Consider the following 15,075-nt stretch of genomic DNA (forward strand, 5'->3'; position numbering starts at 1 on the left):
GAAATGTAAGACATGGATTAGCTCAATTTGCTACTGGGTTTCTGTATTAAAACATGTTTAATATAAAAGGTGTTGTAGCTAGTTGTCCAGAACAAGTTAGACTAAACAGACTTCAGTTCTGAAAGGAAAAACTAGGAAACAGACCCTTGTTACTCAATCAATCCAAGTGTATCTTAAAAGCACAACAGAACCAAACCTTAGCCCAAATGAAAATATTAAAATCCAGCTCCATTAGAAAATCTATTAAAAATGGGATAAAGAATAGGCAAAGGCGGTAAACTCTAGTTTTGAATTATGAACCCATTTAATTGTGTATTCATCAAGCCACAAAAAATTATGTGACATAGGCTTGCTACAGAGTAGAGGCAAACTATAAACCAGCAAACCAAATAAATGGATAAATCAAATCTTCTTTATTGTATTCATTTTAGAAGTAAAGTTATTTAACTTCAAAGTAAAAAATAAAATAAAAATCTAAAAACAGTCATCACTCAATCATTAAGATTTGTAATTTGATGTTAGCCATGTCAACCCCTCATATAGTCCGTCTCCCGTGGTCGCACAGGAGGGCTGAACATACCAATTCCTATCTCTGATGCGGGTCAATCCTAGTTTCTCTTGGATTTCATGCGGCTTCATGGCATCTGGCAGGTCCTGCTTATTGGCAAAAATCAAGATGATGGCGTCCCTCATTTCACGGTCATTAATAATGCGATGGAGTTCCTGCCTCGCCTCATCGATGCGATCTCTGTCTGCACAATCCACAACAAAGATTAACCCTTGAGTGCCCGTATAGTAGTGTCGCCACAGGGGACGGATCTTATCTTGGCCTCCAACGTCCCATACATTGAATTTTACGTTTTTGTAGGTGACAGTCTCGACATTGAAACCAACAGTGGGAATTGTGGTGACTGACTGTCCAAGTTTCAGTTTGTAAAGGATGGTGGTCTTTCCAGCAGCATCAAGTCCAAGCATCAATATTCTCATCTCCTTGTTGCCAAAGATTTTCGAAAGCATTTTCCCCATCATGAAAACAGTGCATAAATATTCCTTTTCAAATGAAAAAACTGGTTGGGTTCTTCAGTACGTCCCGTATTACTTCCTTAATGTCAAAACCATGCAGCTTTCAACCCGATGTATTTGCTTAACCAGGCGTAACCCTGCAACTAACTATCAATGGACATGGTGTGAAATATGAAGCTCACCCTGAGCATTGTCAGGATCAAATCAATGCGTAAAGAATGTGTCGGCCAAACACGGGAGTCCTCAAGTAAACTGGCAACAATAAGCCTATTCTAACTATGAGGATTTCTGCTAATAACTTATTGTTCAGAGTTTGAGGCATCCATGTTCAAATGTGTACCCAAAGGTTTTGAAAGTAAATTGTATGACAAGCCGTATACTTCTTAATTGTAGCTGTCACAAAATGTTAATATTAACGATTTCTTATTCCTATCGATTTCTATTAAATTCCGGGTCAGAGGGGCGGGGGCTGTTGATAGACCAAGGAAATCGAATAGGCCCTCCAAAAAGCCTGCGGTACTCCTCTTGGGGAGCGTGTTTCGAGGTCCCCCTCCTCGCCCTAGTTTCGATCAGCACCACCGGAGGAGAAAGGCAATTGTCTGCAACTATTCCATCAAACGCCGCACTGGGCTACCCACTCGTTCGTAGGAGCCCGTTATCCTAAAGTCCCGGTGACTAAGGTCATTCATTTAATCCCAAAATACCCCCTCGTCCCCCTGAAACAGAAGAGGTTTGGGATGAGTGTCAGAAAGCTCAATTTAGCAAAGGTGACGGCTGCTAGCTAACGTCAGCTAAATGCTAACTTCTAGCTTGCTAGCTACTTCACGCTGCATTGTGGATAGGTCAACGAAATTGAAAATGCAGACGTTAGTATGTACCCTTTATAATATTTTACACAAATCTTAAAATAAAAACATATATTACCTTCTGTTTCCACCCTCCTCTCTCAGTAATTTCCAAACTGCTTTCGTTTCTCTCCTTTTCAGTCGAGTTGAAGTGCTACTACCAAAGATTATTATAGCAAACCCAAGATAGACCAGAGCCTGTCGTTTCCAATGGGAGCAAATTAATCATAGTGGGCAGGACAAGCAAGGAGGTGGGCAGAGCCAAGCACAAGCTAGTTAGATCCTATTGGTGCATTCTATCATTTATTTGCATATTTCAGTTAAGGAACGCCTAGTCTGTGAAGTGCGCTTGTGCGATAACTCAATTCGCCCTTGCACTCCTTCTAAACAACGCAATTAAAAAAAACTTTGGCAAAGGGTCAAGCCTATAAAACGCAGTCCACTCTGTTTGTTACAGATTATAGTTTGGGAAACTGTATCAAGATCAAATGTTTCATTGATGAGAAAATTACCCTAATGACCTGTCGGCCAAAATCTATCTCGCTCCATCTCCGACTTTCGGGCTACTGGACTTCCGTTCATCCCTATATTTGGTAGTAAGTGGAACCGGGCTTCACATTTTATACGTCTGGTGAAATATCTGTCTCATTGTTCTGTCTGTGCTACAACTCTGATCTACCGGAAAGGTGTGGACCACATCACCCGCCACTTCCTCTGGCTCATTCAGTTGACTTGCGCACGCTGTGTTCAGAGGAGCCATTTCTGCTCCTCGGATTACTCTTGACATCACAAGCATGGTCAAAAATTTATTAAAAGTAAATGCATGGTGCGAATGTACTAAGAATCATGGCCATTAATTAAAGAACGAAATTGCATCAGTTACAATATGCATTTGTAAATTAAAATAGTACATGTGGTATGCTTAACAAACATATATATTTAAATGTAGGCTTCTTATGTCTGTCCTTTCCTTAACATTTTTTATGTAGACTAGGTTACTGTATGCATACTGTCCTCGATACAAAGTGTAATATCACCACCTTGTGGCATACATCAGCGTTGTCTTTCATTTTTTGAAATTATTTACCAACGAAGCAGGAAATCGGTTGCCAGATGCCCCACTCAAGTTCACAGTGGTGGTAGGAGGTCTAATATCGATCAGTTTTGTTCGGCTGTTTGAACCTCTGTGTGGACGCATGTGAGAGGGATACTCTCTGTTCTGATGCTTGCTGGAGTTATGACCTCTGGGCTGGTTAAAATGAAATTGTATTTGTCACATGTGCCAAATACCTTACAGTGAAATGCTTACTTACAAGCCCTTAACCAACATTGCAGTTCAAGAAATAGAGTTAAGAAAATATTTACGAAATTAACTAAAGTGAAAGTAAAAAATTATAAAGTAACACAAGAAAATATCATAACAATAACGAGGCTATATACATGGGGTACCGAGTCAATGTGCGGGGGGTACAGGTTAGTCGAGGTACTGTCTCTGCTGCTGGTCGATTCCCCTCATACGTGTATGTGCCAACTCCAGGCTATGGAGCAGGCCCATATGCTGCTGGACTTGGTACCTGTGTAGTTCATGCTCCGTGGCAGTCAGTGGCTTCTGCATTTAGTTGTCGGTGGCTTCTGTGTAATCACCTTGTGGAGGAAGGAATAGCAAAACAATGGAAGTTCAATAATTAGCTAAACCAGTATAGTAACTGTGTATTTCCTGTGGTAGAACCATTGTATTGACATGTGACAATTGCATTGTATTTGCATAGCAATGGAGTTGAGCATTTCTTTTTTATATTATTACACAAGTTGAAAATGGACAGTTGTGTAATAACAAAGATCTTCATCAATACATCTTTCTCATTTAAAGGAATGTAAAATCATACGATGGATAGATAAAATACATAGACCTCATAAAATTATCTTTTTGATTCATCAAAGGTTATTTCACAGTAAGTCAAATAAATGGCACTCGCTTGTGAATTAAATCAGCATCCATTTGATTATTTGATGAGTCACATATCTCTGCTACTGTGTCATGTCCCCTAATCTCACAGGGATTCTCCAGAGTGGAAAGTTGGTTGTGTTAAATTCTACAACCACCTAAAAGGAAGTGATTCCCAAACCTTGGGAATCTACTTTGGGAATCAATGCTATCACCTACAGAGAGATTAACCTGGAGTTGAGGCCTCTAAGCATGGTGGTCCTGGGGCTCTGTTCAAAAACACAAACAGACCCCATAGAGCCCCAAGACAGCAACACAATTAGACCCAAATCATTTGAAAACAAAAAAATAATTATTTAAAATATTGGAAAAATTAACAACAAAAAAACAGAGCAAACTAGAATGCTCTAAACAGAGTACACAGTGGCAGAATACCTGACCACTGTGACTGACCCAAAATTAATTCAATGGCTATCCTACTGATGCTTGACTTCGGCGATGTCATCCAACACTCTACTTAGCAAATTAGATGTAGTCTATCACAGTGCCATCCGTTTTGTCACCAAAGCCCCATATACTACCCACCACTGCGATCTGTATGCTCTCATTGGCTGGCCCTCGCTTCATATTCGTCGCCAAACCCACTGGCTCCAGGTCATCTATAAGTCTTTGCTAGGTAAAGCCACGCCTTATCTCTGCTCACTGGTCACCATAGCAACACCCGTAGCATGCGCTCCAGCAGGTTTTTTTCAATGGTCATCCCCAAAGCCAACTCCTCCTTTGTCTTCTTTCCTTCCAGTTCTCTGCTGCCAATGACTGGAACAAATTGCAAAAATCACTGAAGCTGGAGACTTATATCTCCCTCACTAACTTTAAGCATCAGCTGTCAGAGCAGCTTACCGATCACTGCACCTGTACACAGCCCATCTGTAAATAGCCCAACTACCTCATCCCCATATTGTTATTTATTTTTGTTCTTTTGCACGCTAGTATCTCTACTTGCACATCATCATCTGCACATCTATTACTCCAGTGTTAATGCTAAATTGTAATTATTTCACCACTATGGCCTATTTATTGCCTTACCTCCCTAATCTTACTACATTCGCGCACACTGTATATAGACTTTTTCTATTGTGTTATTGACTGTACGTTTGTTTATCCCATGTGTAACTCTATGTTGTTGTTTTTGTCGCATTGCTTTGCTTTATTTTGGCCAGGTCGCAGTTGTAAATGAGAACTTGTTCTCAACTGGCCTACCTGGTTAAATAAAGGTTAAATATATATATTTTTTAAGTGATGGTTGTATGGGGAACTTATGGCTCTATCAATTCCTAAGTGTCAAAGGAAATGAAACGAAAAAGAATGAAAGCATAAACAAAAGATATACAAAATATAGTTATCACACCTAAATCATCTAATTGGACTGTATTCTATATACGTCCAAGGTTTTGGCAAAATGACCCTATCATGGCATTGTCAAATGTCATATCTAGGGCGTTCCTAATTCGTGGTGTGTTGCTTAGGGCACTATCATAAGTTTATAACTACATTATATGTTTACAGCTGTAAGGCACCAGTTTCGGGCAGTCCTCTTGTGGAGAAACTGGTGAGTACTGAAGCTGTAGAGTCAAAGGCCTCAGAGTAAATGTTCAACTTTACTAAGGTTGGTATTTTTTTTGGACCCTGAAGTGATCCGAGCATAAACCCGAATTAAATTTTCCTTTGTAGGTGTGCGTTTATGCTTACATAAGCGCACATGCTAAGGGAAAGAACCAAGTATCCTGGTAGGTTGTAACCTGTTCAGAATGAGTGATGTCATCAGATCATTTCCAGGTCAATGCCTGGAGGTTAGTAAGAATTGATGCCAACCTCACAACCTATTTAAAGGGGACCTGTAGTAGTTTTACTACACGTGAATGAGTCTTACACCATTGTAGTGGTGATAGGTATGAAGGACTCTGTTTCATAGCTATGTTATCCACGGAGGAGCTAACCTCACAACGGAAGTACTCTCTAAGCACTGAACCAGTCGTACGCGGTGTGATCATGGTTCATGACTTCTAATAACTTTCCTCCTGAAAGGAGGGTTCTATTTATTAATGGCATGAGTGTTAACCATCAGAAGAGTTTTCTCGAGATTCCCTTACAGGTGTTGCAATCTGAGTGACTTCTAACTCCTCTATCGCTGTTATCAATAGCAATTTCACCTGTGAGGTCTCTAATCTTCTTACTGATTGTTGCTGGATTGACTGTGCTGACATTGGTACTGGTAATCAAGGGGACCAGTTATCCTACCGATTTATTCTGAAATGTTATCCTACCGGAACACATGATTAGAGCATTTGACTAGTTGCATTGTGGTTGAAACTACACATGGCAAGACATGATTATTTTTGCAATTTGTTTTGGAGGTGGAACATCCACTGGACTTCTTTTACAACCAATGTGGTACACAGTAATATCTTAGATGTGTTCTAAGGTTATCCCTGTCTAGGGGCTTGTCTGCTTCTCACTGTTCTGATAGGGGAGTTTACAACTAGATTTGTTTTATGCTCTGGCAGCCTCATACAGTGTTGCACGTAGTCTCGACCCCCCCCCACTGGCCTCAATGAGGCTCATCATGTGTCTGGGCTACTATTCCCCCCACCCACCAGCGGTTGGTGTTGGTATCTAAGGCACAAACGAAAAGGTCGGACCCTATGTACGAGTTGGCAGCAGCCGTGTTGTTATGAGAATGGCTGTAACCTTTCAACCAAATCTCCTGGTGTTTGTGCTTCAAAATGCTCAGTGGCTGTCGAGGCCTGTCAGTTACCACAGCGTCCGCGTGTGGCAACCTCTTCAGTACCTGCAAACTGAGACGAGGATATCTCTCTGTGATATCACAAAGTGTTTCACCAGCGGGAGTCATCAGGTCAGTTGCGGGACTTACGCCATTAGTGTCATTGTAAGGGGTGACAGTCCCCCACAAAGCGGAAGATGTATCATCGGAAGCAGAGTACACTCTGAGCGTCAATGTTTTACTTGCTGAGACAGCCGCTGTGCTTGCGGAAGTGTCTGAAGGGCAAGATAAGTTCCTCTCAACTACAGTATTGCACGACTTCAAGCAGGAGGGAAGTTACTCATTCACAGCAACTGCTGGCTCAAAATCATGAAAAGAATAGTCAATCAGGTTTGTGTTGTGTTGAGAGATCATAATATCTTCTTGGATCAGATTCTGCATCAAGAGGTTTTGAAATGTCTTTTTCCCAAGGGGTGTTTTTGACAGATACCCCTCGTGGATGACTGCGTTGCAGCTAGCGTTGGGGGAAGACAGTGTGTTCAGTGGAGAAGACACCGTGGCCTGTGACCATACGTGGTTGGTTTTCCAATCCATCAATGGGAGTAACCGATCCATTAAGTCTGCACCGAATAGCAGGGGTACAGATTCGAGGCTGATAACATACACAGGGTGAACAAGTGATACGTCCTGGAAGTGTAGTTTCAGCATGATTCTCAATGTGAGAGGCGAGGTAGTCTGAGTGAAAATGTAGATTTTTAACCTCTCTAGGGACGGTAGCGTCCCACCTCGTCAACAGCCAGTGAAAGTGCAGGGCGCCAAATTCTAAACAACAGAAATCCCATAATAAAAATTCCTAAAACATACAAGTATTTTACACCATTTTAAAGATACACTTGTTGTAAATCCAGCCACAGTGTCCGATTTCAAAAAGGCTTTACGTCGAAAGCACACCAAACGATTATGTTAGGTCAGAGCCAAGTCACAGAAAAACACAGCCATTTTTCCAGCCAAAGAGAGGAGTCACAAAAAGCAGAAATAGAGATAAAATGAATCACTAACCTTTGATGATCTTCATCAGATGACACTCATAGGACTTCATGTTACACATTACATGTATGTTTTGTTCGGTAAAGTTCAGATTTATATCCAAAAATCGGAGTTTACATTGGCGCGTTATGTTCGGTAGTTCCAAAACATCCGGTGATTTTGCAGAGAGCCACATCAATTTACAGAAATACTCATAATAAACATTGCTAAAAGATACAACTGCTCTGCATGGAATGTTAGATCCACTTCTCCTTAATGCAACCGCTGTGTCAGATTTTTTTTAAACTTAAAGGAAAAAGCACACCATGCAATAATCTGAGTACAGCGCTCAGAGACCAACACAACCCAAACAGATATCCGCCATGTTGTGGAGTCAACAGATGTCAGAATAGCATTATAAATATTCACTTACCTTTGATGATCTTCATCAGAATGCACTCCCAAGAATCCCAGTTCCACAATAAATGTTTGTTTTGTTCAATGAAGTCCATAATTTATGTCCAAATACCTCCTTGTTGTTCGCGCATTTAGCCCAGTAATCAAAATTCATGACGCGCGATCACTAGGTGCAGACGAAAAGTCAAAAAGTTCCGTTACAGTCCGTAGAAACATGTCAAACGATGTATAGAATCAATCTTTGGGATGTGTTTAACATAAATCTTCAATAATGTTCCAACCGGAGAATTTCTTTGTCTTCAGAAATGCAATGGAACGCAAGCTAACTATCACGTGAAGGCGCATGGTCAGCTCGGGGCTCTCTGGCAGACCTCTGACTCATTCCCCTCTCATTCGCCCCCACTTCACAGTAGAAGCCTCAAACAAGGTTCTAAAGACTGTTGACATCTAGTGGAAGCATTAGGAAGTGCAATATGACCCCATTTCCACTGTATCTTGGATAAGCAAAGAGTTGAAAAACTACAAACCTCAGATTTCCCACTTCCTGGTTGGATTCTTTCTCAGGTTTTTGCCTGCCATATGAGTTCTGTAATACTCACAGACGTCATTAAAACATTTTTAGAAACTTCCGAGTGTTTTCTATCCAAATCTAATAATATGCATATCCTAGCATCTGGGCCTGAGTAGCAGGCAGTTTACTCTGGGCACGCTTTTCATCCGGACGTGAAAATACTGCCCCCTACCCCAAAGAAGTTAACGTACTTGCTAAAGGTGTTAATTCCTGTGGACCTGGTGTCCGGCAATTCCCAGTCTAGTCCTTGTGAATGATCTTTTTCCCTTTTCTCAAATTTTACTTGCTTTAGTCTTTCACGTAGTGGAACTTCTAGAACACATTGGTCTACCTTTTGATCGTCCTTAAACCCTTTGTTACCCTTGTGCTCTGACACTTTGTGTGGGTTGGGTTCAGGAACTTAGCGAACAGGTCAATTGTAGCGGTAGTTGTTTCGATGGCGACTTACTTAACAGTTATTTTGACCGTGTCGTTATTGGAATCGTGGTTTCGTGGTAGAAACCATTGTTGTGCGTCATCTCTCAACGCTCCAATACCTGATAATGCACCCTCTAATTGGAGTGAGTGCTCCTGGTCACACTTCAAAACAGAGATGTCATGGCTCTTAGCGTTGCGAGCTTTGATGCCTCAAAAGCTGTGCTCGCAAGCTCTCTGAGTTGTAAGATAGGCAAGCCAAAGTGGGCTGTAGCGCCCAAGTAGGTAATGAAGGTGGGATACATGTTCAACAGAAACATTTGTTTGAACGGTAACAGCTCTTCCATTCCAGCCAGCAGCATACCACCCTGCATACCACTGCTGGCTTGCTTCTGAAGCTAAGCAGGGTTGATCCTGGTCAGTCCCTGGATGGGAGACCAGGTGCTGCTGGAAGTGGTGTTGGATGGCCAGTAGGAGGCACTCTTTCCTCTGGTCTAAAAAATATCCCAACACTGCCCTGTGTAGGGTGCTGTCTTTCAGATGGTATGTTAAATGGGTGTCCTGACTCTCTGAGGTCATTAAAGATCCCATGGCATTTGTCGTAGGGGTGTTAAACCTGGTGTCCTGGCTAAATTTCCTATCTGACCATCACGGTCGCCTAATAATCCCCAGTTTACAATTGGCTCATTCATCTCTCCCCTGTAACTATTCCCCAGGTCGTTGCTGTAAATGAGAATGTGTTCTCAGTCAACTTACCTGGCAAAATAATGGATAAAAATAATAATTCCTGTTTCAGTGAGTAGGCCAAAGTAAGCTGAATGAAACCTATGATAGTAAGCTTGTTGGTGTTCATTCTGAGCTTGTTAGCCAGTGAGCTATCATGTTTGCGAGTTGCAGAACCACTGAATTCTAAGTTTCACTGAATTCTAACCACTGAGTTCTAAGTTTTAAGTTTAGCATAGTCTTTTAGCACGTGTTGCTGTTGTGGACGAATTAACCTTGTCACGTGTCTATTTGACATTCGCTTCAACAGGTAAACCCTGTTAGAACCCGTAGCATTCGGGTAGCCACCCAATGCGTCCTCTATGTCAGTTAGGAACGTCTCACTATCATTTGGCTAACCTGGAAAGGTTTCAAAGGTTGGGAAATGTTTAACGAGTTGGTCAAGGCGTTCCGCACCAAGCGGGTGGAGATGGTTGGCTTCATTCTGTGGGAAATTGGGTCCGAAAGGCCAAGAGGAGAAGCCAAGCTATGGCTTTGTTGGCGAAGAGGCGCCATATCACTCAGTGCTGAATGGCCAAGACTGAGGGACACATGAGGGAGGCAAAGTCTGAACCTTCTATCGTTTTCACTCCTTTGAGTACCGGGCTCCGGTTGCTTGGTTGGTTGTCACACTGTAGCGAGTGACCATTCTGGAATTCCTCCAGATGGTACCTAAGGGTGATATTCTTCTGCATTGCAGAGTCCACTTGAGCGCTTAGAGTCCTGATTCTGGACACTGATTCTCATACTTATCTGTCATGGTTTGCAGTTAGAGGTCTTGAGTACGGAACAAGAGATTCAGTGATGAGATTTCTTTCGCCTGCTTAATGCTTTGTGTTCTCGGGTTACATTGTAACAAAACACTTAATGTCCTGTGAACTTCTTGCAACATACATTGCACCTTGAAAATCTAAATCCTGAAAATCATGTTTGTCCACGTGTGCTTAGTTTCAACTCACTTCCTTCCCCATTGTAAAATTAATTTGAAAACACATGTGGATGGATGTCTACTGCCCTAACGTTAAACTAATGAATAACTAGCTATGACGTACAGAACAGGGTAACAGGGTAACAGGATCAAAGAGCATAATATTATGTTTGTTGAGGGTACAAAACGACCAAATCATGCTTCAGTACTGGTTAACTGTCCAATCTGTCACAGTTGACCTAAATGAATGTGTTCACCATCGCCATTTGTCAGTCTTGCATATTAATTCCAGAGTACAAGATCAGCTGAATTAGGATCTTTCATCCACACACCATTACAAAGATAAATCAAGATTTTTGTTGATGTAAACAACCCAAACTGTCCAGGTATTTTTCTAGTGTGACACACCACTGAAACATTTATATCTGCTTATCTTTTCAATTCCAGTTGTTCTTCTTTTGATTTCTGTATAATTAATTTCCTGAAATGGGAAAGAATTAAGCATTGTTTTTGGGGCAAGGACAAATGTTAAGCACTTTGGATAAAATGTCTGATGAAGGGTATGTCTACGCCAGGATCATCCACTAGATTCAACCGCAGGATGATGTTATTCTTGAGCGGATGGTGAGGGGGCCGGAACATAATTACAAAGAATTTGTAGACTGCAAATTGACCGCAAGAAGCCCAAAAGGATATAATATTTGACAAAAACATTTCTAACCCTCCTTACATTTGTATGCGATCACATACTGTATATCCCTCTATTTTATAAGAAAACTTGAGGGGCCAAATAAATCACCTGCGGACCACCAGTTGGGGAGCCCTGCTCTAGGCTGACCAGCCCTTCTCATTTCATTCAGCATCCACTGATGTTGATGGTACTTGGAGTAAACAGTAAACACTACATCATAATTCATGTGACCATAGTTTCTAGGTATAGGGCCTACTGTATAATTACACCATTCCAAAGGCTCAGTTTGGAAGTCTAAAGTTTTGTCTTTATGCAATCTTTCCATCTAGCCAGTGGCTGGTGGTCCACAGTGGCGTCTCATTCCAGTTGCTTGACTCAGGATTCATGCCTCTCAGCTGCCCTGCCTCATCTCTCCCATTGAAATGCATTAGCAGTCACGTGCCAGCATACCACGCAGCCTGCATCCTTCTCCCACTTTAGGAACTAATTTATTGGGAAAGGCACTCATTGGTAACTAATTTGCCATTGAAGACCCGGGGTCTGTCCCTGGTTTATTACATTAGCATATTCTGGTGGGCTGTTGTCCTATGATGAGTTATATAAGTTATTTCACAATACATGAATGATTAGTCATTTTCTAACACAGCCTACTTTTCATATCAAGGTGATTCTCAAGTTTGCCACTAGGGTTGAGTATAACACAAGGCATGATAAACTGAGAATGGTAAATCTGATAATGCCCCCTGAAAAGACTTTTGATTACTTAAACATTTTATTTATTTATTTGCGTTATTGCAAAAATGCTCTTGAAGTAGTCTTTCTGTTTGACTTGCCTAATTAACAAGAAAGTAGACTACTAGGGCCTGGACAATAATAGAATGGGACGATACCAGTATTGACATGTTTTCTTCCTATGGCAAAAATGAAAACACGAAGTAGTCTTCATGCTTTGGTCCTTTTAAAAACCTGCTGTATGTAAAATATTTTGTGTTATAGCTTGGAAAATAAATAAATGTGACTCTGGGTGACATGATGTTTTGTTTCCAACATTAGGGCTGTTTTCTTAAAGAAGTTACATCTACTTCGTGTTTTGTTTCCAACATTAGGGCTGTTTTCCTAAAGAAGTTACATCTGCTTCATGTTTTGATTCCAACATTAGGGCTGTTTTCCTAAAGAAGTTACATATGCTTCATGTTTTGATTCCAACATTAGGGCTGTTTTCCTAAAGAGTTACATCTACTTTGTGTTTTGTTTCCAACTTTAGGGCTGTTTTCCTAAAGAAGTTACATCTGCTTCGTGTTTTGTTTCCAACATTAGGGCTGTTTCCTAAAGAAGTTACATCTACTTCGTGTTTTGTTTCCAACATTAGGGCTGTTTTCCTAAAGAAGTTACATCTACTTCGTGTTTTGTTTCCAACATTAGGGCTGTTTTCCTAAAGAAGTTACATCTACTTCGTGTTTGTTTCCAACATTAGGGCTGTTTTCCTAAAGAAGTTACATCTACTTGTGTTTTGTTTTCAACATTAGGGCTGATTTCCTAAAGAAGTTACATCTACTTTGTGTTTTGTTTCCAACATTAGGCTGTTTTCTAAGAAGTTACAATCTACTTCGTGTTTTGTTTCCAACATTAGGGCTGATTTTCCTAAAGAAGTTACATCTACTTCGTGTTTTTGTTCCAAATTAGGGCTGTTTTTTCTAAAGAGGTTACATCTACTTCGTGTTTTGTTTCCAACATTAGGGCTGTTTTCCTAAAGAAGTTACATCTACTTCGTGTTTTGTTTCCTTGCCACGATACTAACGAATATCGCGATACTGGTATCTTCCCGGCCCTAGACTCTACCATATTGCTACACTCTCGAACCCAAGGTCCCTAGGCTATGTCAGAGTCCTCTCTTTACAAAATAAACATCAGACTCAAATCTATATAGGCTGTTGTTGAGCTCACCCTACCTGAACTCTGACTGATTTGTTGCTCCGTACTCTAATGGTAACATCACCTTCTCAACTCTGTCTCTCTCTGTCTCGCATACACAGTGCTGTTCCCAGAGCCTAATTCGTTTGTGAAGGCCCTGCGAAAGCTTCTCATCCTCCATGATGAGGAGTATGCTCTGCAGTCCCGTATGTACGAAGACTACAGCACGAGTAGCCCACAGAGGAACACCCTGGTCCTGCCGTAAGTCACCCATACACTCCACCTCTCTCCTGGCTCCACCTCTCCCTTCACCTCATTCCTCTCCAGGGCTCCTCTGCAGCCTTCTATCCCTATTTCTGTTTAGTCTTTTTACTTTGCCTTCGCTGTTATTAATATATTGGCTAGTTAAATGTTGAGATGTTTTACTTTATTTTACAATCTTCGTACAGTGTACAATCATTCAAACTGTGAAAAGAGTACTGTTTGACCTCCATGTAACAGCTCATCACTGTAGAATCCAAGAATGGCGTAGCAGTCGGATGTGTCTTTGTCCTGTCTTGTCCCGTGTAAATAGTATTCGTATTTTTCGTATACATTTCGTATTTATTTTAATTTCACTTTCCATCTAGGAACTGAATATACATTCCTACATTCCGCCTCACCCAATGTGGTACGGACCTGCTATTTTTTATATACTTTTGAACCGTAACCCCAATCAGAAGCTAGCCAGATAACTAGCTACTAGCTAGTAGTCAGTTAGCCACTGCTGCGGTCTTCGCCCTTAACTCGGACACAGCCAGCTTCAATACCGGGCCGATACCTGCCAGTCCTGCTAAAAGCGCATACACCCAGAGCATATAGACTGCTTTTCTCTACCACATCACCGGATTACCTGACGCAAGCTCTGGACAATTACACCGTATTATCACAGCTAGCTAGCTGCAACCGAGTGGCTACTACTGGCTAACACCTCTGTCCCGAAGCAAGCACCAGTTAGCCTTGAGCTAGCCTCGAGCTAGCCCATCTGCCGTGCTAGCATGCGCGGATATCAACCCAGAGCAATAGGACTGCTTTTTCTCTACCACATCACCGGATTCTCTGACGCAAGCTCTGGACAATTCACCCTATCATCACAGCTAGCTAGCTGCAACCGAGTGCTACTACTGGCTAACACCTCTGTCCGAAGCAAACACCAGTAGCCTTGAGCTAGCCTCAGAGCTGCCACTCTGCGCTACTGAAGAGCTAGTCCACTGCCACTGCCACGAAGCTAGCACCAGTTAGCAAACACTATTCTACAATTCACAACCTCTCTTTCGCCATCGCCATCTGGCTTGGATTCTCTGTCGACACAACACGTCTGAGCAGACCCCCTCCGTCTGAGCAGACACCCCCGGGCTACTAACTTTACACGCCGCGGCTAGCTTAGTGGAGGCCTCCTCTGCTCCATCTAGGCTGCCCCCTGGACACTATGATCACTTGGCTACATAACTGATGCATGCTTGACTGTCCATTAATTCACGGTACTCCATTCTGTTTTTGTGTCTTATCTGTCGGCTCTGTGCTTTAACTCAGGATCTGTGTGGTATAATCCGACCCTCTCTGCCTAGTCTCGCCATTTTTTACCTGTTGTTCTGGCAGACTAGCACCTGTTATTGCTGCTTTATCTTACCTGTTGTTTTAGCTATCTCCCAATCAAGACCTGCAATCACTTTATGCCTTATTGTATGTCTCTCTCAAATATCAATATGCCTTGCATACTG

At 41.8% G+C, this 15,075-nt stretch overlaps 1 protein-coding gene and 1 pseudogene across 1 annotated transcript; one reads left to right on the forward strand and one right to left on the reverse strand.

Annotated features, from left to right (window-relative positions):
• Positions 1-280: 280 nt before the first annotated feature.
• On the reverse strand, positions 281-2,039 carry LOC111963315 (ADP-ribosylation factor 6-like). Its single transcript, XM_023986657.2, has 2 exons — positions 1,948-2,039; positions 281-1,739 (listed from the first exon to the last, which is right to left on the reverse strand). The coding sequence occupies exon 2, from the start codon at positions 1,027-1,029 to the stop codon at positions 499-501; it is 531 nt and encodes a 176-aa protein (XP_023842425.1). The 5' UTR covers positions 1,030-1,739; positions 1,948-2,039; the 3' UTR covers positions 281-498.
• Positions 2,040-10,956: 8,917 nt separating this feature from the next.
• Positions 10,957-15,075, forward strand: part of LOC111962975 (60 kDa lysophospholipase-like) — a 29,385-nt pseudogene continuing 25,266 nt past the window's right edge.

This window comes from Salvelinus sp. IW2-2015, linkage group LG4q.2 (genome assembly GCF_002910315.2).
Source record: "Salvelinus sp. IW2-2015 linkage group LG4q.2, ASM291031v2, whole genome shotgun sequence".
In the NCBI taxonomy this organism is placed as follows: domain Eukaryota; kingdom Metazoa; phylum Chordata; class Actinopteri; order Salmoniformes; family Salmonidae; genus Salvelinus; species Salvelinus sp. IW2-2015.